Source organism: Equus przewalskii, chromosome 13, assembly GCF_037783145.1.
Source record: "Equus przewalskii isolate Varuska chromosome 13, EquPr2, whole genome shotgun sequence".
Lineage (NCBI taxonomy): Eukaryota > Metazoa > Chordata > Mammalia > Perissodactyla > Equidae > Equus > Equus przewalskii.
In genome coordinates, this window is record NC_091843.1 from 93027967 (window position 1) to 93047901 (window position 19935).

At 55.2% G+C, this 19935-nt stretch overlaps 2 protein-coding genes across 5 annotated transcripts in view; one reads left to right on the plus strand and one right to left on the minus strand.

The window, feature by feature from the left end:
* The window catches only part of SNAP47 (synaptosome associated protein 47), a 53637-nt gene extending 41018 nt beyond the window's left edge, over positions 1-12619 (minus strand). For both annotated transcript variants that reach the window (XM_070571719.1, XM_070571718.1), the window contains exon 1: positions 12290-12619. In XM_070571719.1, the coding sequence (XP_070427820.1) occupies positions 12290-12619 (330 nt within the window). The remainder of the gene's footprint in view (positions 1-12289) is intronic.
* On the plus strand, positions 12470-18369 carry JMJD4 (jumonji domain containing 4). 3 transcript variants are annotated; one of them, XM_070571722.1, is made up of 7 exons: positions 12470-12599; positions 12775-13166; positions 13957-14122; positions 16098-16223; positions 16567-16834; positions 17377-17523; positions 17974-18369. In XM_070571722.1, exons 2-7 carry the CDS (start codon positions 12902-12904, stop codon positions 18274-18276), a joined length of 1275 nt encoding a protein of 424 aa, XP_070427823.1. In that variant the 5' UTR covers positions 12470-12599; positions 12775-12901; the 3' UTR covers positions 18277-18369. The 3 variants fall into 3 exon arrangements, with proteins under 3 accessions (XP_070427823.1, XP_070427821.1, XP_070427824.1); XM_070571720.1 differs by lacking the exon at positions 12470-12599 and having other exon boundaries at positions 12732-13166; XM_070571723.1 differs by lacking the exons at positions 12470-12599; positions 12775-13166 and having other exon boundaries at positions 14743-16223.
* Positions 18370-19935: the final 1566 nt, after the last annotated feature.

Here is a 19935-nt window from a genome sequence, read left to right on the forward strand (position 1 = left end):
CAATTTTGTGTCGAGATCTCTAATTATACAGAAACAAAGCGATCTGAGAACAGGCAACGTACCATCAAACACAAAGTGAGATAATGCAAGCAAAACCCCAAAGCTCACAGGGCTGTGGGTATGGGAAGGAACGGGAAGGGAGTCTTCAGAGGACCATGGCAGCAGCCTAACTGATCCCCTGCCTTTGGCACTCTAACGCCCCCCACTGCCACGGCAATATTCTTTCCAGAGTCCAGAATGGGAGGGGCCCAGTCCTCAGCCTCTCCCTCCTCATGGGGCTGTACAGACCCTTCGTGTACACTTACTGCATCTGCTCCACGGTAGAGTGACCACGCGTGTATGACAGCAAGCTCTCAGAGGGCAAGCACCAAATTTTATTCACAACCTAACTCAGGGAACACTTTGTGACTAAATGGTTTACAGTGTTTGTCCAGCGGGGCTTCAGCATGGCTGAGATCAATGCTGCAGGCTGGCAGCCCACAGTCCTACTGATGGGAGCCTTAACTAATATGGTTGGAAACAAACTGCACAGACTTCATCCTAGTCAGATTAATCAGAGTGGTTGATGGAATGATGTGGGAAAATTCACCAAAGCCAAGATCATACAGAAACAAGAGATGAACATCTTTAGGAGTCAATTCTCCATGTCGTTTCCCCACATCTGTGTCAGCCTTTGTCCCAGACTATCTTCCTTTTTTTCTGTTGGGGAAGATTCACCCTGAGCTAACATCTGTTGCCAATCTTACTCTTTTTTTCCCCCTCCCCGAAGCCCCAGTGCATGGTTGTATATCTAGTTGTGGGTCCTTCTAGTTCTTCTCTGTGAGCTGCCACCACAGCAGAGGTACTGACAGATAGGGGGTGTGGTTCCGTGACTAGGACATAAATCTGGGCCGCCAAAGTGGTGAGAGTGCTGAACTTTAATCTGGGCTGGCTTCCAGACTACCTTTCTTGTAGCTGCAGATGAGGTCTCCCTCCTGGTCAAGAGAAGACCTGCCTCTTGACCAGGATAATAGGGTACTGTCCCCTTGGAGGCAAGGGTTAGGCAGGCTTGCTAGCAGCCCCTCATAAGACTGGAGGGTTCCTCGGCTGAGACACACACCCACAGGGTGTGCAGTGTCAACCTGGGAAGTCAGAGGCAGGAGGAGCAGGTGCACACATGGAGCCTGCTGGGCCATGCCAGTGGACCCTTGCTCTTGGAGCCGGGTCTCCTGTCCCCTGCGACACTAACAGAATTGCAGGGGGCTCACTCGTCAGCCTGCAACAGGCCGCAGACCCTCTGCAGTCCCTGAGGGGCATGTGTTTGATGGAGACCATTCTACTTTAGGGTTTGGGTTCTCACACCAGGATCTCTCTAATGAAACTAAATATTTAGGAGGCAAACTCCATGAACCCACTCTATCCATTCACAACACCCTAGGATGTTTCTTGTCTATTTAGGGGAACATCAAAACTTGCCCCAAATTCTAATTCACTTTAAAAATAAGCACATGAAAAGTTCAGAAATAGTGAGTCAGAATGGTGGATACCACTGGGGACAAGAGAGGGGGCCTGAAGGGAGCCTCTGCAGTGCGGGTAATGTTCCATTTCTTGTCCTGGGTATACTCTTTTTGTGACAATTCAAGATTGGTGGATTTTCTGTTCTTTTGATTTGTTCATTTTCTGCATTAATACTTCAATGAAAGGTTTACTGAATACTTATTAACAATATAAATTATATTAGAAATTAGTAATAGGGGCCGGGCCAGTGGCGTAGTGGTTACGTACGTGTGCTCCACTTGGGCAGCCCGGGGTTTGTGGGTTCGGATCCCAGGAACGGCCCTACACACTGCTCATTAAGCCATGCTGTGGCAGCATCCCAAATACAAAACAGAGAAAGATTGGCATGGACGTTGGCTCAGTAACAATCTTCCTCAAGCAAAAAGCAGAAGATTGGCAATAGATATTAGCTCAGGGCCAATCTTTCTCACCAAAAAAAAAAAGGGGGGGGGGAATTAGTAATGTACACATGAAAGGTATACCAAAACTAAACCTCAGGTGTTCTAATTTCACAAACACATGAAATCACTGCCTTAGGCAGAAAGACAGCTAGAAGACCAACCCCCATGAGTCTCTCACACAGACCACTGCAGCTGTTCCCACTCACGTGTGTGACCCTAAGCAGGATACCTCACCTCTGTGCCTCCCCTTCCTGATCTCTGAAGGGTAGTAAGTGCACCTCTCCCACAGCGTGGCTGTCAGGGTTAAGGGGACTGATGCACAAAGGTGCCTGGAAGAACACCTGGCACCCAGCAGGTGCTCTGTGTGTTCTCACAATCATCAGGAGCACTATAAAGCATCTGCGAGGAAGAACTCAGGGAGGAGTCCAGTTTCTTCTTGCTCTATTTCTTTTACGACTGCTAGAACATCGCCACGCCCAGAAGCTGCCATCTGGTCTCATCAGTTTTCACCATCTGATCAGAGTTGGCTACAGACTGTGCCTGGCCACACAAACAAACAGGATGATGAAGAGACGAAAAGAAGGAAGAACGGGCCCAGTGGACACAAAATGAAGGTGCCAGTTTAAAGCAAAACAGCTCAATTCTATTCAGGCCAAGAGATTTAACTTCTACACTAATATGACCAAACTCCTCATGAGTGCCTTCCACAACTGGGCAAGGGCAGGCCCAGACTCCAAGACACGCACACATGCCAACCAGCTCCTGCCGCTCAGTCCTACATGTCGGTTCAGATCACCAGTTCTCACTACTCATGCCTGAAATTAGGACAAGCCTAAAACAAAGCTGCCATATTAAGAGTGAGGATTTGTCATCACTGCAAAATAAAATAAGGTATGGGCCTGGACGCAATAAATAGAAAGATGTCAGGGCAGGAGGGACCACAGAGATCTTTGTTTCACAGATGGACGAGCACAGCTCCACTGCGTAGAAGCTCTCGAGGTCCACGCATAGCCAGGCTAGTACTTGTTCAAGGGCACCAGCATCACCCAGTGACACATGAGCGTCAGTCCTGAGAAAGCAATGCCTGAGGATCTGGATGTTTGCAGGTGTACAACTCAGTCCAGGCACCAAAGGACTACCAGGTGAGAAGACAGGACATATGCACTCAGAGCCAAGCAACAATAAGACTGTACATACTGCACTGAAGAGAAAAGACAGTAAGTGGCAAAGAACATTCTACAAGAGACTGCTGCAGATTGAGGCTGTAGGGAAGGCAAGCCTTCTCCTTGAGGAAGGTGGTAGGACTGGGGCAGGAAGCAGCAGAGACTTTCTGCCCTCAGGCCCAGTGCTGCTTTCCCCTGCTTCAGCAGGCATGACCACGCGGGCAGCGGGAGAACCTAAGACGCAGGGGCTCAGAAAGCTGCCCAAGGAGACAGGAACCCAAGAATCTGTCTTCTTAGCTAGCACAATGACGAAGGCCAGAGCAAGGGAACTCTCAACACCAAAAACGCACCGGACAAACAAACTACCTCACCTCCCACTCTGGGAGGGCCCTGTGAAGGAGCCAGGAAACCCACGCTCTACGTCACTGGAAAGCTCAGGAGATGTCCTCAGCCGCTCAAGACTCCTGGCCTCTCAACAGACCAGCGTCACCTTCCTGAAGGGCTGGATCCGTGGGCTCTCCACAGAAGTCCTCCCAGCATGCGCTGGGACCGGGCAAGGTCCACCGTGAGGGCAGAGTGGCTGGGCAGCTGCCTGTCTCCGTGACCAGGCTCACACGGGACAGGGGAAACGAAAGCTGACGTGTTTTCATCAGACCCTTCTCCCGAGTGAGAGGAACGCTCGCCTAAGCGCTCTGAACACAAAACAGACTGCAGAGTGGCTGGAAGGGGCCTCTCACAGGGCAGGGAAACGAGGTGCGGGCAGACCTTCAGCTCATGACTGACATGCCCACGGTGCCCCGGGAGCTGTGAGGTCCCCAGAGAGCTGCAGACACACCTGCTAGTGCTGTTCTGCCACGTGCCCCTCTGCAGCATTCAGACTGTGAGCACAGGCATCCCTCCATTCACTGTGCTTTGCAGATGGCACGTTTTTCACAAACTGAAGGTGTGTGGCAGCCCTGTATCAAGAAAGTCTACTGGCACCATTTTTCCAACAGCATCTGTTCACTTCTTGTCTCTGTGTCACATTTTGGTAATTCTTGCAGTATTTCAATCTTTTTCATTATTATTATATTTGTTATGGTGATCTGTTATCAGTGATCTTTGATGTTACTATTGTAACCGTTTTGGGGCACTACGAACCACGCCCATGTAAGACGGCGAACTTAATCGATAAATGTTTTGTGTTCCACTGACAGGCTGTTCCCCCATCTCTCTCCCTCTCCTCGTACCTCTCTATTCCCTGGGACACAACAATATTGAAATTAGGCCAAGTAATAACCTTACAGGGCCTCTAAGTGTTCAAGGAAAAGGAAGAGTCGTACATCTTTCACTTTAAATCAAAAGCTAGAAGTGATTAAGCTTAGGGAGGGAGGCATGAGGAAAGCTGAGACAGGCTGAAAGCTAGGTCTCTTGCGCCAGTTAGCCAAGTTGTGAAAGCAAAGGAAGAGTTCTTGAAGGAGATTAGAAGTGCTACTCCAATGAACACACAAATGATAAGAAAGTCAAACAGCCTTATTGCTGATATGGAGAAAGTTTTAGTGGTCTGGATAGAAGATCAAACAGCCACAACATGCCCTTAAGCTATGGCCTAATCCAGAGCAAGGCCCTAACTCTCTTTAGTTCTAGGAAGGCTGAGAGTTGATGATGCTGCAGAAGAAATGTGTGAAGCTAGCAGAACTTGGTTCACAAGGTTTAAGGAAAGAAGCCGTCTCTATAACATAAAGTGTAAGGTGAAGCAGCAGGTGCTCGTGGAGAAGCTGCAGCAGGTTATCCAGAAGATCTGGCTAAGAGAATCAATGAAGGTGGCTACACTAGATGACAGATTTTCAATGTGGATGAAACAGCCTAATATTGGAAGAAAATGCCATTTAGGACTTTCGCCGCTGGAGAGGAGAAGTCAGTGCCTGGCTTCAAAGCTTCAAAGGACAGGCCCACTCTCTTGTTAGGGGCTAATGCAGCTGATGACTTTCAGTTGAAGCAAATACTCATTTACTACTCTGAAAATCCTAGGGCCCTTAAGAATTGTGCTGACTCTACTCTGCCTGTGCTCTATAAATGGAACAACAAAGCCTGGATGACAGCACATCTGTTTACAATATAGTTCACTGAATATTTTAAGCCCACTGCTGAGACTTACTGCTCAGAAAAAAAAAAGATTCAAAATATTACTGCTCATTGACAAATGCACCTGGTCACCCAAGAGCTCTAAGGGAGATATACTAGATTAATGTTTTCATGCCTGCTAACCCAACATCCATTCTGCAGGCCATGGATCAAGGATTCATTTCTACTTTTAAGTCTTATTATTTAAGAAATACATCTCATAAGGCTACAGCTGCCATAGATAGTGATTCCTCTGATGGATCTGGGCAAAGGAAATTGAAAACCTTCTGGAAAGCATTCACCATTCTAGATGCCAATAAGAACACTCGCGATTCATGGGAAGAGGTCAAAGCATCAACATTAACAGGAGTTTGGAAGAAGTTGATTCCAACCCTTATGGATGACTTTGAGGGGTTCAAGATTTCAGTGGAGGAAGTAACTGCAGGTGTGGCAGAAATAGCAAGAGAACTAGAAGTAGAAGGGGAGCCTGAAGATGTGGCTGAATTGCTGGAATCTCATGATAAAACTTTAATGGATGAGGATTGCTTCTTGTGGATAAGCAAAGAAAGTGGTTTCTTGAGATGGAATCTACTCCTGGTGAAGCTGCTGTCAAGATTGTTGAAATGACAACAAGGATTTAGACTATTACATAAACTTAGTTGGTAAAGCATAGGCAGGTTTGAGAGGATTGATTCCACTTTTGGAAGAAGTTTTACTGTGTGTAAAACGCTATCAATAGCATTGCATGCTGCAGAGAAATCGCTCACGAAAAGTAGGGTCAATTGATGCGGCAAACTCCACTGTTGTCTTGTTTTAAGAAACTGCCACAGCCACCCCGGCCTTCAGCAACCACCACCCTGATCAGTCAGCAGCCATCAACACCAAGGCAAGACTCTCCACCAGCAAAAAGATTACAACTCGCTGAAGGCTCACATGATGGTTAGCATTTTTTAGCAACAAAGTATTTTTTAACTAATGTATTACTTTGTTTTTAGACATAATGCTATTGCACACTTAACAGACTATAGCATACTGTAAACCTAACTTTCATATGCACTGGGAAACCGAAAAATTTGTGTGACTTGCTTTGTTGCAGTGGTCTGGAACCGAACTCACAATATCTCTGAGGTATCCTGTAACAGAAAAGGTCTCTACTCTCAGAATTAGGGGACAGCTAACTACATCAATGGAACCATGGTTTTCAGTGTTCCAAGTCCAAGTCAAACATCAGAGGCAAGGTCTCTGTTACGAGTACCAACTTGGGCCTCAGTCACTGTAGCATGCTCACAGCACCGGTCAGCCCCTGAAACCGGCTGGACCCTGGTCCTCCTGGCTGAAAGGAGCCTCCTGCCACTGGAAGCCCCCTGTCTGCCATAAACTATCTCTACCCCCCGAAGAGAGTTGGGCAGGGGCCATATCTTCTTCTGCGCTGTCCCATACTTTAAGAGCTTGATTTAGCATGGAAATTGAATTTACATCAACAATTGCCTGACCCAAGCTATCATTCATTCCTGAGCATGGACTCTGGGAGGTATTCCACGAGGACCGAGTCAGAGTATATACAAATTCCCCAGAGGATTACTGAGTCTGGCATTGCAACATCTGAGGAAGCATGCTGTAGTTCCAACTCCAGCTGTGCCACAAACTTCACGACTGTGGAAAAGTTACTTCACCTTCTGGGCCTCTGTTTACTCACCATTAAAACAACTAAAGACCTGAAGACGACATCAAGCTCTAAAACATTCTAAAATTCAAACAGAGAGAAGAAAAGGAAAGAAAGAGAAAAGTACTCAGGTTTGACAAATCCAAAGAAAAAGCAAAAGGAGAAACCTGTGGCCACAGCCTTTCCCACCGCAGGCCTTCAGCAGCGTTCCCAACAGACCAAGGACACAGGATGCAGTGGGGAGCTAGCGAGAACAGCACTCCAGTCCCCGCCCTCCCTCTCGGCTGGACTCACCTGCCCCACTCGTCCCTGGGAGTCCTGCCTTCCTCTGGTCCCCTTGACAGTTCTCGGGGAGCCATGTCCCCACTCCCTAAAGACCAGACTCTTGTGCCCTTGATCCCAACTCCCTCCCTCTCCACTAACAGCAACTTCCCTGTCTTTCTACACCAGTGGCACCTTTTCTGCTAAGGGCCAGAGAGGAAATACTTTAGGCTTTGTGGGCATGTGGTCTCTGTCACAAATACCCAACTCTGCTGCTGTGGAGGAGAAGCAGCCAGAGACAGTGCAGAGACAAAGGCTCTGGCTATTCCAATGACACTTCATTTATAAACCGTGGTCCACGGGCCACAACCTGCCAACCCCTGTCTAGATCACCCCAAGAGCTCCGCCTTAGAACAGACAAGCAAGCACCCTCCCCACATCCCCACAGCCCTCTCCAGCTACTGCTGCCCCCAGAGACACTCGCTGCTTCCCTGGCTCGCCCCCTCACCACCACCCAGGACCTCCTGTCCACCTGGCTCCTGTCCCTATCACTCACTGACCTCGCTCTGCCCAGGCATCCAGCTGACCAAATCCAATGCCCATGTCTGTTCTACCCTCTGTCCTACACACCTGCCCCTTTTTGAGAGACACTAAGTGTTGGCTTCACAGTCACCACCTCCCTGGTTTCCCACCTCACTTCTCTGGGGGCCTGTTCTCAGTCTCTGCTGGTTCTCCCTCTTCCACCTGACTGCCAATGCTGGAACGACCAGGTCAGAGCCTCAGTCCTCTTAATCAACACTCTCCTCCTAAGTGAGCAACACAGGTCCATGGCGTTAAATACCACCTCCAAGCTGCTGCCTCCCAAACTCTCCTCTCCAGCCCAGCCTCCTTGAAACTTGCACATCTGTGTACCGACTGGGCATCTCCACTCGACCATCTAACAGGCACGTGCAACTTAGTAAGCACCTCCACCTGCTCCTCCACCTCAATGAAGGCACGGCCAGATGAGGAGTTCCCTTGGCTCCCCTCTTCCTCATCCCTCCTAATGATCCGTCAGCAAGTCCTGGTAGTTGTGCCTCGCATCTGCCCTCTGACCCCATCCCCATAGCCACACCACTATGCAAGGCTCTCACCACTCCCCTGGACAACCTCCCAACTGGCCTCCTTGCTCCTCTCTGCCCCCACCACCCATTCTCCGTTCAGCAGCCAATATGACTGTCATAAACAAAATCAGAAAATGTCACTCTTTGCCAAACCCTTCCCCGTGTACTTAGAGAAAAACCAAACTCCCCTCCCCAGCCAACAGGCTCTAGTGACCTGCAGCCTCACCACCCAGCCCTCCTCTCTGCTCTCTTCCTGCCTCAGGGCTCCCCACCTGCTCCTCCCAGGTCTCTGAATAGCCAGCTCCACCTCACCCTCTCGGCTCCATAGCATCTTCTCCTCTTAACGGACCCCCCACCAATCTCAGCACTCACCATAGCGCCAATGAGCCTGTGAACATGCTTACATGTTGACCAACTCGGTCTACACACTGGAGAAAGCAAACATCACAAGCACAGGTCCACACATCGTGGGCACCCAGTGAACATGCACTCTGCGTTCACTGGCGTGTCAGGGACACCCAGTGAACATGCCTTGTGCCTGCACTGGTACGTAGCGGGCACCCATTAAATATGTGTTGAGTGAGCCACAAGTCACATCACGTGGAAACAGCGACTGTGTCCTCTGCAGACAGCTTTGTCCTTCCACATGCTGCCCTAGGTCTAGGGTCTATGCTAAGTTCCTGGAGTCCTCACTTGGTCCTGCCTGCTGCAACCGGAACCCGCTTCTCCTAGTCCAAGACTTGCAGACCTTCTGGACCTTGCAAATACAGCTGAGTTAGGGAGGGGAGGTCATGGCAAGGTTCCCCAGGGTATCTGGGGTTAACCCAGAGAGTGATGCTCCTGGTCACAGGGATAGCACTGCCATTAGTATAATGGACCTCTTTCAGCACTGGCATCAGACCTGTGCCCTAGAGTGAGACTCAGTATCAAGTAAACACCTATTTTTAGTTAATTTCCAAAGTAACAGAACAGGCAACATTTTACACACCTTCCACCAACTCCTGACCACAAGAAGGCCTGGAGTCAGAACAGTGGGAGCAGTGTCTCCAGGCGCCACAGCCAGCCTTTTCCATTACCTGCCCCTCCTGCCCCTTGCACCTCTCCCTTTCCCCTGGGAGGCCCAAATGTGCTGCCTGGGGGGTTTCACTGCAACCGTGTGGCCTATTCCCACGTCACACACCTTCGAACTAGCATTCCCTGTTATTCACACTGCATTTCCTATAAAGTGCTCACTTCCAAACTCCCGTCCTGTGCTTTTCTTTCTGGCCCTCTATGAGGTATGTCCCTGGGATGTGACAAGGCTTAGAGCAGTGCCCTGCCCCCAGACTCTGATTCAACAGGTCTGCGTGGGGCCCAGGAACGTGCGTTTCTCACTACTTCCCCAGCGACGCCAGGGCTGCCGACTAGGGCCTTCGAGGGACACAGACCTGTGCGCCAATCCCAGCCCTGCCTCTCAATAGTTACGTCAGAGCCGCATGTGCACAGAGGTAGTAACACTGCCCACACAGAGGGCCACCGTGTGGACAGAGGAGATACAGCACAAAATACTGGCCCAGAGCAAGTGCTCAAGAAAGGAGACCTCATCTCCCACCCTGGATTACCGGCTCCGCTGCCCCAACAATCTTGGGGAGCATGTGGATCTACTGGCCCAAAGCCTCCCCTTTCTTAGGAGACTTGGTCGCAACCACAGAGCTCCAGGAGTGGAACCCTGGGATCCTCCCAGGCGATCCCCATCTGAACATCATACTTCCCCCGGGAGGTAAACTTAAAACAACTGCCCAAATCATTGGACAACTACAAAGAGTCTGCTTCCCACACTTTTCCCATTTGCCTCCCACGATCTGCACTCACCACAACTGGAAGCAAGTAATTAAGGAGCATCTGGTCAATACATGGTGAGATGTTGACAGAGTACTGTCAATTTCTTAAAAAGGTTAAAAACAGCAAAAGCTTACACATATAAATTTACATAAAATAGACTGTGTGTGTACAGGGAAAGAGAGAGAGAAGGTGAATGAATAAACGCATGCACACCTGGAAGAACAGATCTATATCAAAAATAAGAAATGCTCATCTTGGGATGGGTTCACCACTGATGCTTTTTCTCTACTGTAACCTCTGGTGAGTCCTCACTTCCTGTCATACACTGGCCCACTGAAGAACTCCGTACCTTGACCACACAAGGCACAAGGAGGCCGACTGTGAAGGGAGCACAGCGCACCCAGAACCACACAGCCCCTCACCCTGCTCCACTGGCCACAACCAACTCCCCACCACCTATCCCATCTCTCCGTGGGCCGCACTGTCCTCCTAGTCCTTCCCCCTCTCCCTCTGCCCACTGCTGGTCCTCCCTGTCCTCCTGGGTAAGCTTCACACCCCCAGGGAAGAGCTGCCCCTCAAGTTCCCCTCTGAAGCTGAGGACCCTACATCCCGAGAACCTCCTTACCCCACCTGTGGGTAAACAAGGTTACACTTTCAATGGTTTAAAAAGGGGAGTCAGGGGGCTGGCCCCGTGGCCGAGTGGTTAAGTTCGCGCGCTCCGCTGCAGGCGGCCCAGTGTTTCGTTGGTTCGAATCCTGGGCGCGGACATGGCACTGCTCATCAGACCACGCTGAGGCAGCATCCCACATGCCACAACTAGAAGGACCCACAACGAAGAATATACAACTATGTACCGGGGCGCTTTGGGGAGAAAAAGGAAAAAATAAAAAATCTTTAAAAAAAAAAAGGGAGTCAGGGGCCAGCCCAGTGGTGCAGTGGTTAGGTTCGAGTGTTCTGCTTTAGCGACCTGTGGTTTGCTGGTTTGGATCCTGGGCATGGACCTACGCACTGCTTGTCAAGCCATGCTGTGGCCGGCACCCCGCATATAAAGTAGAGGAACATGGGCACAGATGTTAGCTCAGGGCCAGTCTTCCTCAGCAAAAACAGGAGGATTGGCAGTAGATGTTAGCTCAGGACCAGTCGTCCTCAGCAAAAGAGGAGGATTGGTGATGGATGTCAGCTTAGGGCTAGTCTTCCTCAAAAAAATAAAGCAGAGCCAGCCGCCCCTCCCCTTCTGCTAGGGCGTCCCCTTTGGTCAAGAATGGGATAAACCCAGTGTCCAGATTTCACAAAGCACAGGCACGCCCTGCCAACTCAGAGCTGTAAACACAGACCCCAGACGGGGTCAAGTGTCTCTCACCAGGTGCAGACTACGCAGGTGTACCTATTTTCCCTCAAGGAAACGAGAGGTCCTAACTGTTCTTTCTTCTGCTCAGCTATGTGTGAGCTGTGTGAAGCTCTGTCCAACTCTGCACTCTCTTGCAGACTCCCTAGTGCATGTGCTCTGCCAAGCTCACACAGTAACAAATCTGTCTCCCTTCCTTCCTTGCTGACGTGGGTTGGTTTGTGCTGGCAGAACGTTTATTCCTCAGACACGCTGAGATCCTGACGGAGCACCCCAACCCACGTTCCCACCCAGACGTCCCCCATTTCAGGCCACTGGTGTGCACAGCTTTAAATCCCCACCCTTGATCCCCCACACCTTCACTTCAAGCCCTCCCTATTCCCCCCATCCCCTCAAAGTCCTCAACACCCCCTAGGCCCCCCCATCCCCTTAGGTATCCATCATCCCCTCCAGGTCTCTACCATGTCCCTAGGCCCCTACCATCCCCTCCAGTTCCTCACCATCCCTCTAGATCCCCACCATCCACTTCGGTCCCCACCATCCCCTCCAGGTCCTCACCATCCCCCTAGATTCCCACCGTCCACTTCAGTCCCCACCATTCCCTCCAGGTCTCCATCATCCCCCGAGGCCCCCACCATCCCCTCCAGGTCGCCGTCATCTCCCTAGGCCCCTAGTGTCTCCTCTAGATTCCCAGCATCCTCCTAGGCGGCCGGCATCCCCCCAGGTCCACCCCGGGGCCCGTGCGCTTGTCTGTCAGCCCAGCTCACACCCCACCACCTTCCCCGTCCCGGGGGCACCGGGAAGAGGCGGGGTCTTCACTGTGGCCGCAGCGGCGGACAGCACTGTGCCAACGGAGGGCCAGAAGGGCTTTGGGCTCAGGTCTAGCCGCTTACCTGAGTCGCTGGGGAGGCCGGAGGACGGCGAGAAGCGGTCCCACGCCGTCTGACAGACTCCGACGCCGGGCGGACGCGGAGCCGGGTCGGAGGCGCCGTGGGCGGGCCGCAGCGGGCTGCGCGCATGCGCCCAGGGCCCGGCGCGCCGCGGTTCGGCCTCGGGCAGGAACTCGGCCCGCGGGCTCTTGGTTCCGCTCGGCTGCGCGGGGCTGACCCGGGTCCTGAGCGCCTATGCCTCGCGGTGTTTGCGCGGCCGGCGAGGGGCTGTGAGCAGCCGGTGCCCACAGCGTCTGCGCCGGAAGTAGTTTTAGTAAGTGCTTCCTTTTCCATCTCCCAGTTTAAAGAACGAGCAAGTGGGAGTCCGGACACCGGGTCCCGGGTCCTAGCCGGGCCGCGGTGTCCTCGGAGTCGGGCCGCGGCGCTGGGCCCTCCGTCGGCGGCCGACCCCCCCAACCCCGGCTGACCCCCGACTCCCCCTACCCCAGCAACCCTGCGTCCGCGGCAGACCCCCGACTCCGGGACCCCCCGACCCCGGCGACCCTCCGTCCGCGGCCGACCCCCGACCACGGCGACGCCGCCCGCCCCCCGGCGGCCCCGCAGCCCCGGGCCGGGATGGACAGGGAGACGCGCGTGTTCGCGGAGAGCCACTTCCGAGGCCTCCGGGGGCGTCTCCCCGGCAGGGTCGGCCGGACCCCGGACCGCGTGGACTTCATCGAGAGGCCAGACGCCTTTTCCTACGCGGACTTCGTCAAGGGCTACCTGCTGCCCAACGAGCCGTGCGTTTTCTCCAGCGCCTTCACTGAGGGCTGGGGCAGCAGGAGCCACTGGGTGACGCCGGGCGGGAAGCCCGACTTTGAGTACCTGCTTCGGCGCTACGGTGAGGACGGGCCCGCAGGCGGAGACGAGGGGCCCGGGTGGGACCGCGGAGGGCGCGCGCGAGTGGGTCCGGGTCGGATCGCGGAGGGCGCGTGCGAGGGGGCCCGTGTCGGACCGCGGAGGGCGGGGACGAGGGGCCCGGGTGAGACCGCGGAGGGCGCGCGCGAGGGGGCCCGTGTCGGACCGCGGAGGGCGGGGACGAGGGGCCCGGGTGAGATCGCGGAGGGCGCGCGCGAGGGGGCCCGTGTCGGACCGCAGAGGGCGGGGACGAGGGGCCCGGGTGAGACCGCGGGGGCCGCGCGCGGGGGCCCGTGTCGGACCGCGGAGGGCGCGCGCGAGGGGGCCTGGGTGAGACCGCGGAGGGCGCGCGCGAGGGGCCCTTGTCGGACCGCGGAGGGAGGGGACTAGGGGCCCGGGTGAGATCGCGGGGGGCGCGCGCGAGGGCCCGTGTCGGACCGTCGAAGGCGCGCGCGAGGGGGCCCGGGTGAGACCGCGGAGGGCGCGCGCAAGGGGCCCGGGTCGCACCGCGGAGGGCGGGGACGAGGGGCCCGGGTGAGACCGTGGAGGGCGCGCGCGAGCGGATCCCGGGTTGGAGCGCGGAGGGCGGTGATGAGAGAGCCAGGGTCGGAGCAGAGGGCAGGGTCCCGGATTTCGGATCCCGGATCCCGGATCCCGGATCCCGGATCCCGGAGCAGGGTGGGAGCGGAACTCGCCCACAGATGTGCGGCAGTGAGTTGAAGGGGAACAGGGCCCAGAGGACAGACATTCTCTGCCTGACCCTCTCGTTTCAGGAGACGTGGTCGTACCTGTCGCGAACTGCGGGGTCCAGGAGTACAACTCGAACCCCAAAGAACACATGCTCCTCCGAGACTACATCAGCTACTGGAGAGAGTATATCCAAGGGGACTACTCCTCTTCCCGCGGCTGCCTCTATCTCAAAGACTGGCACCTGTGCAGGTAAAGAGCCCTCCAGCCTGCACACGCAGGAGCTCTCTGCCCAGTGGGGCCTCTGAGTCCGTGTTGGGACCTGCCCTCTTCTGCACAGTGGGATTTCATTCTCTCGACGGTGGCCCTCTGGGACAGCTGCACGAGTGGGCCACTGTGAGCAGTGTGGGCCTCGCAGAGCCAGGTGGGCTGTAGTCACCACCTCTTCTTTGTCAGGTTTGCCCAGAGCTGGTGGCTCATGATGTCTAATGGGCAGTACCTGGCGTTTGCCATCCTCTTGGACGCCCCAGACTAGCCTCTCCTCTGCAGCACCACTTCTCCAGGTCAGGCCTGATCTCATCCTCGGCTGTGGCTGCCTCCTGACTGGCTGCCCCGCCTCGAGTCCTGCACCCGGCTGCCAGGCTTGCTGAGGTCGGGCAGGTCTTTCCAGCGGGACTGTGTGCTGGGTACAATCTCTGTCCCTGATGAGCAACAGTAGCTCTTTACCAAGGCTGTTCCCAGGCGGCCCCACCTGCCACACCCTCCTTCCACTTGGGGCTCGGCTGCTGCTGCCCTGGGAAGCACCTTGCTCTGGCAGGCGCTCCCGCTCTGTGAGGTGGTTCTCAGGTTTTTCGTCCATCTCCCCTGCCCAGGTATGTGCTTCTCACAGGCAGAGAGGGGTCGTAGTCAGACCCCAGCAGCTGGCTCAGGTCCTGGCATGGAGGAGGTACTCAGTTAACGTTGGACGAATGGGTGGACCACTGGATTCTTGTTTTCTGATGTGGAGATGAAGGCTCACAGAGGTAAAACGAGGCTAGAATTCAGCCCCTGCGATCCCCAAGACCAGTCCTGAAGGGCAGGAGATGCACAGGCCCGCTCACAGCGTGCCCTTGGCGCTCCCACAGTGCTCTTCTTGGGCACAGAGAGCTGGCCGTGGACCGGGAATCAGACGCCACCAGACGCTGGTCTTGACCCTTGGGGACACACAGACCCCAGCACTCATGCACTGTGGATTTGGGCTTCAGATAAGCACAAGTGGTTCTTTTGGTATAAGTATGTCCTAAGTCTTGCACAGGGCATACTTGTCCTGGAATTTGTTCATTGTTGGCTTGAGATCCAGTTAGACTGAGTGTCCTGTGTTTTCCCTGACAACCTTAAAAATAGAAAGAGCGGAGGAAGGCCTAGGTCAGACAGGCAGTGGTAGCCATGAGACGTCGTGTCTGAGCAGGGTTTTGAAGGATAAGTAGGAGCCTGTCGGCACACAGAGGCACAGCAGCAGCAGAACGGCCTGGCTTTTGGGGAACTGCGAGTGGTTTGGTGCTGTTGGGGCTGTGCTCTCCTCTGTCCTGACCTCTGACCAGGAGTGGTGTGGGGTCCAGGGCCTTGTTCCAGCGTGTTGTCAGTAGAGCTGCCTTCTCCTTGGGCTGGTTTAGTATGCTCTGTGTTTGGGTTGTGGGAATGGACCGTGGGAGTGAGTGCTTGAGAGATGGGGGTGGAAGGGTCTCAGCATACAGGGCCATTCTGCTGGGGCCTGTGGCTTTGTGTCCACTTGGCAGAGGTCCATGTTGTGGTGAAAACAGGTAAGAGACTCACGAATTTGGGGAGCCAGCATGATGCCGATGGTGCATTTAGGGGCCCAGCTCAACCAGAGGCTGAAGTCCTGGAACTGGCATGAGAGAGGCCATGGCGTCTGGGTCGCTTCCTGTGTGGGTTGCCTAGGCTGTGTCACAGCACCCCGGGCCGTTCCATCTGCTCTGGTCTGGTTCTGTCCTTTGGGTGGGGCTCAGCTGGGGTCTCAGGGCTGTGGTCATCCAGTGACTGGACTGGGACTGAGTGGTCCGAGGTGGCCCCATTCAGCCAGCAGTTGGTACTGGCTCCAGAAGGCAGCTCAGGGTCGCTCATGTTCCAAAACTGTCCTGACATCTCCTGTGTTTGCGGCGTGGTGCTGGTGCTGGGATGTGGGCTCGCACCACTCCTGCTGCAGCCTCGTGCCGCTCACTCTCCCAAGGGACTCCTCGGCGGAAGACGTGTTCACTCTACCCGTGTACTTCTCGTCCGACTGGCTCAATGAGTACTGGGACGCCCTGGACGTGGATGATTACCGCTTTGTCTACATGGGGCCCGCTGGCACCTGGTAACTGCCTGACTGCTCCCGCCCCTGTCCTACGTGCTGTCCCCATCACTCCTGGGCCTTCCTGCTGGTGCCCAGAGCCCCTGGGAGACCCATGAGCCGGGCCACGGAGTCGGTGCCAGGCCTGGCATTTCCAAGCTCACTTCCTATATTTGCTCCGTGGCCCCACCCAGAGCCCGAGTACCTCCAGCCCGGCATTCTGGACTGGGGGAGGTTTGGCCTGCCCACCTGGCTCATAGGCCACTTGTGATATCTGGGGACCTTAGGCCTCTGGGCGCAGCTACCTCTTCAGAAGGAGCAGAGCCTGCCCCCAAGCCGCGAGGCACCAACGGGAGCTCTTGCGCAGGTCGCCGTTCCACGCTGACATCTTCCGCTCCTTCAGCTGGTCCGTCAACATCTGCGGGAGAAAAAAGTGGTTCTTCTTCCCGCCAGGACAAGAGGAAGCCCTGCGGGACTGCCACGGCGGCCTGCCCTACGACGTGACCTCCCCTGCACTCCTTGACAGCCGCCTGTACCCCACGCGCCATCTCTGTGGCCCGCCACTGGAGGTCACGCAAGAGGCAGGCGAGATGGTCTTTGTGCCCAGCGGGTGGCACCACCAAGTTCACAACCTGGTAGGGTGGGCACTCCCTGCCCCTCACCCATGACCTGACCCAGGCAGGCCCAGGAGACAAGCCGCAGGGCCCCCAGGCGGCCCTGACCCCATTTGCCTGTGCCCCTCAGGCTGCCCGGTGGGCCTCTCCCTCGCCGCCTTCCTAGTCGGCTTCTTGCACAGAGAAGGCCATGCCCTGCTCCTGATCTCACAGGAGGCAGGCTGTTCCTCTGGGAGGGCCCGGCTGTGGGGTGGGGTGGGCCACACTGGCTGGTCCTGTGTGGGCCTCTTGGTTCTTGCGTCTAGCACTGCTGAGGCCCCAGCCCCGGTTTTCCTCCCTCCTGTGTTGCTTTCCTAGACAGAGGGGGCAAGGGGTCCTCACACAGTGGGGTTGTCCCAGACCCTCAGGAAACCCCGATCTGGGTTAGCTGTGGGCTCAGATGACCCAGCCCTGTTCCACTTCCTTCCTGGCCCGTATTGGAGGCCTAGGGGGACCTCAGGATGGGAGCGGGGACGGTGCCTGCTGTGGGCTCATGGGGACAGCCTGCGCCCTGCCCCTTACAGGAAGACACCATCTCCATCAACCACAACTGGGTCAACGGCTGTAACCTGGCCAACATGTGGCACTTCCTGCAGCAGGAGCTCTGTGCTGTACAGCAGGAGGTCATCCAGTGGAAGGACACCATGCCCGACTGGCACCACCACTGCCAGGTGGGGCAACCTGGGCAGCAGGGAGGGGCTCACCAGGGCCAGAGCCACAGCTAGGGGAGAGTGCGGGTGGCCCCAGCATAACCTACAGCTGGGGGACGGTGTGGGGTGGCCCCTGCATAGCCTGCAGTCTCGGGGGAGGGTGTGGGGTGGCCCCTGCTCAGCCTGTAGCTGGGGGAGGGTGTGGCCCATAGGCCAGGCTGCAGCGTTGGTGGCATGCTGGCTGCTGGTGGCATGCTGGCTGCCTATGTGAGGCCCATTCAGGGGCGTCTAGGCTGCGGAGCTCAGACCTGTCCTCGCTGCTGCCTCCTGTGTCTTGGTCTCCATCCTCGAGGGCTGGGCTGTGTCCTTCACAGCCTGCATCCTTCGTAGCCTGCACTCGGTCCACGGCTAGCAGAACTCTCCTGGAGCTGCATGTGAGCAGCAGCTCACTGGCTGCCCCTCTCTGGCCAGGTCATCATGAGGTCCTGCTCTGGGATCAATTTCACAGAATTTTACCACTTCCTCAAAGTCATCGCTGAGAGGAGGCTCCACCTTCTGACGAAGGGGACGGGCCCTGGGGAGGTGGGAGGCGGTGAGGGTGCTGGGTTGGGCCCCCAGCAGGCGGCTTTCGACGTCGGGCGGATTGCTGAGGTGCTGGCGTCCGTGGTGGCCCACCCCGACTTCCAGAGAGTGGACACTAGCACGTTCTCACCGCGGCCGGAGGAGCTCCTGCAACAGCTGGAGGAGGTCATTGCCGCCACCGTGTCCCTCTAGTGCATGCCGCCAGGGCCAGCAGGACACATCCTGATGGGACCCACAAGGCACCTGCTCCAGGGCCCTTTCTGGAAATAAAGCTCTGTCCTCCCATGTGGTCTGAGACGTGTCCCCTGTCTGTTGAGCCTTGTCACCTCAGTATCCCAGGCACAGTTCCTGTTCTTAGGGCCTCTGATACTGTCCTGGCTCCCATTGGCATCCTCAGGACCCGGAGCCCTGTCCAGAGGATCCAGGCCCCTCGTCCCCGTGAGGCCCTGCCAGGACTGGGAGCTCTGGCTCCAGCGAGGGGGTGGGTGGCGAGGTGTTGGCGAGTCGGACCTGTGGTCAGGAGGCTGGGGGAGCATGCTGGGGACTCAGGAGTTGGGATGGCCACACCCGCTCTTGGCCATCCAGAGTGACTTTGCAAGCAGTGTTTGATTTGACAACCACACTTCACACACTCATCCTGCCCCGTCCAGCTTCCAAACCTTGCACATCTCCTCTGTGCCAGGCAAAAATCAATCATTGCACAGTGTTCTATTTTTTAAACTTTGTACACTTATCTGCACCATCCAGTTTCCACTCCTTGCACACCCACTGCCACTCAGTGGTCGTGGTTTTAGTGTTCTCCAGAGGAATGAAACCAATAGGCTTCATGTAGAGAGGGATGTTGGGAGCTGATGAGTGTGACATCTGCAGGGCAGGCTGGAGACCCAGGGAAGAGCTGATGTGCAGTCTTGGGTCCAAAGGCTGGACATTCAGGCAGGGTATCTATATGTGGTCTAGAGGCAGAATTGCTGCTGCTTTGGGAAACCTCAGTCCTTGCTCTTAAGACCTTCAGCTGGTTGGATGAGGCTCACCTACATCATGGGAGGCAGTCTGCTCTACTCAAAGTCTGACAAGTTAAATGTTAATCACATCAAAAAATGCCTTCACAGCAACATAAAGACTGGCATCAACCAAACAGCTGGGCGCCATGGCCTGGCCAAGTTGGCACATACAACTGGCTGTTGTCATCCCTCCCCACGTGTTCTCTGAGATCCAGCAGCTACTCTGCCCCACCCAGTGCCTCCAACATTCGGAAGCGCCTCCCTGAGTAGTTGCCTTCTCATGCACTTATGCTGCACCTTCAGCTTCTACGCCTGCCCCACACACTGCCGTTCCTCAGTCGCTCTTTCCATACTTCCCTGAGTGTTTGAGCCACTGTCTGGGCATGCTGTGTGACTAAACTGCTCTGCACGCTATCTGGGTTATTCAGCAGCCACCCTGTCGCACGTCCTGTGCTGTCCAAATTCCATTATTTGCATGCCTGCTCAGCCATTTAGTCACTCCTTGCAGACTTGCTGTATATATAGTTCAACAGCCAGTGTTGACGTCATTCTCCAGCTTCACACTTTGCACACCTGTTATTTGCCATCCAAAGTCACTATTTACACACTCGCCATGTGCAATTCAACAACCAATCTATGCAGGTGCATTTTGCTCCATCTAGCTTTCACTTCAGCACACCTGCTGCATTTGACCATTGCTCCTCCCCTGCTCACCGTCAGACTCTCGTCTCTCGCACCCACTGTGTGCTATTCAACAGTGTTGTGCCCCCACTGTGCCACAGTGGCTCTGAACACACTGGGGCCAGGTTGGCAACAACTCTTCACTATTCTCCTTCCAGCTTCCCTCCTG

Coding starts and splice junctions, on each gene's coding strand:
- JMJD4 (XM_070571722.1), top strand. CDS start 12,902: ATGGACAGGGAGACGCGCGTGTTCGCGGAGAGCCACTTCCGAGGCCTC. Junction 14,123..16,097: donor AAAGACTGGCACCTGTGCAG/GTAAAGAGCCCT, acceptor CACTCTCCCAAG/GGACTCCTCGGCGGAAGACG. Junction 16,835..17,376: donor ACCACCAAGTTCACAACCTG/GTAGGGTGGGCA, acceptor TGCCCCTTACAG/GAAGACACCATCTCCATCAA.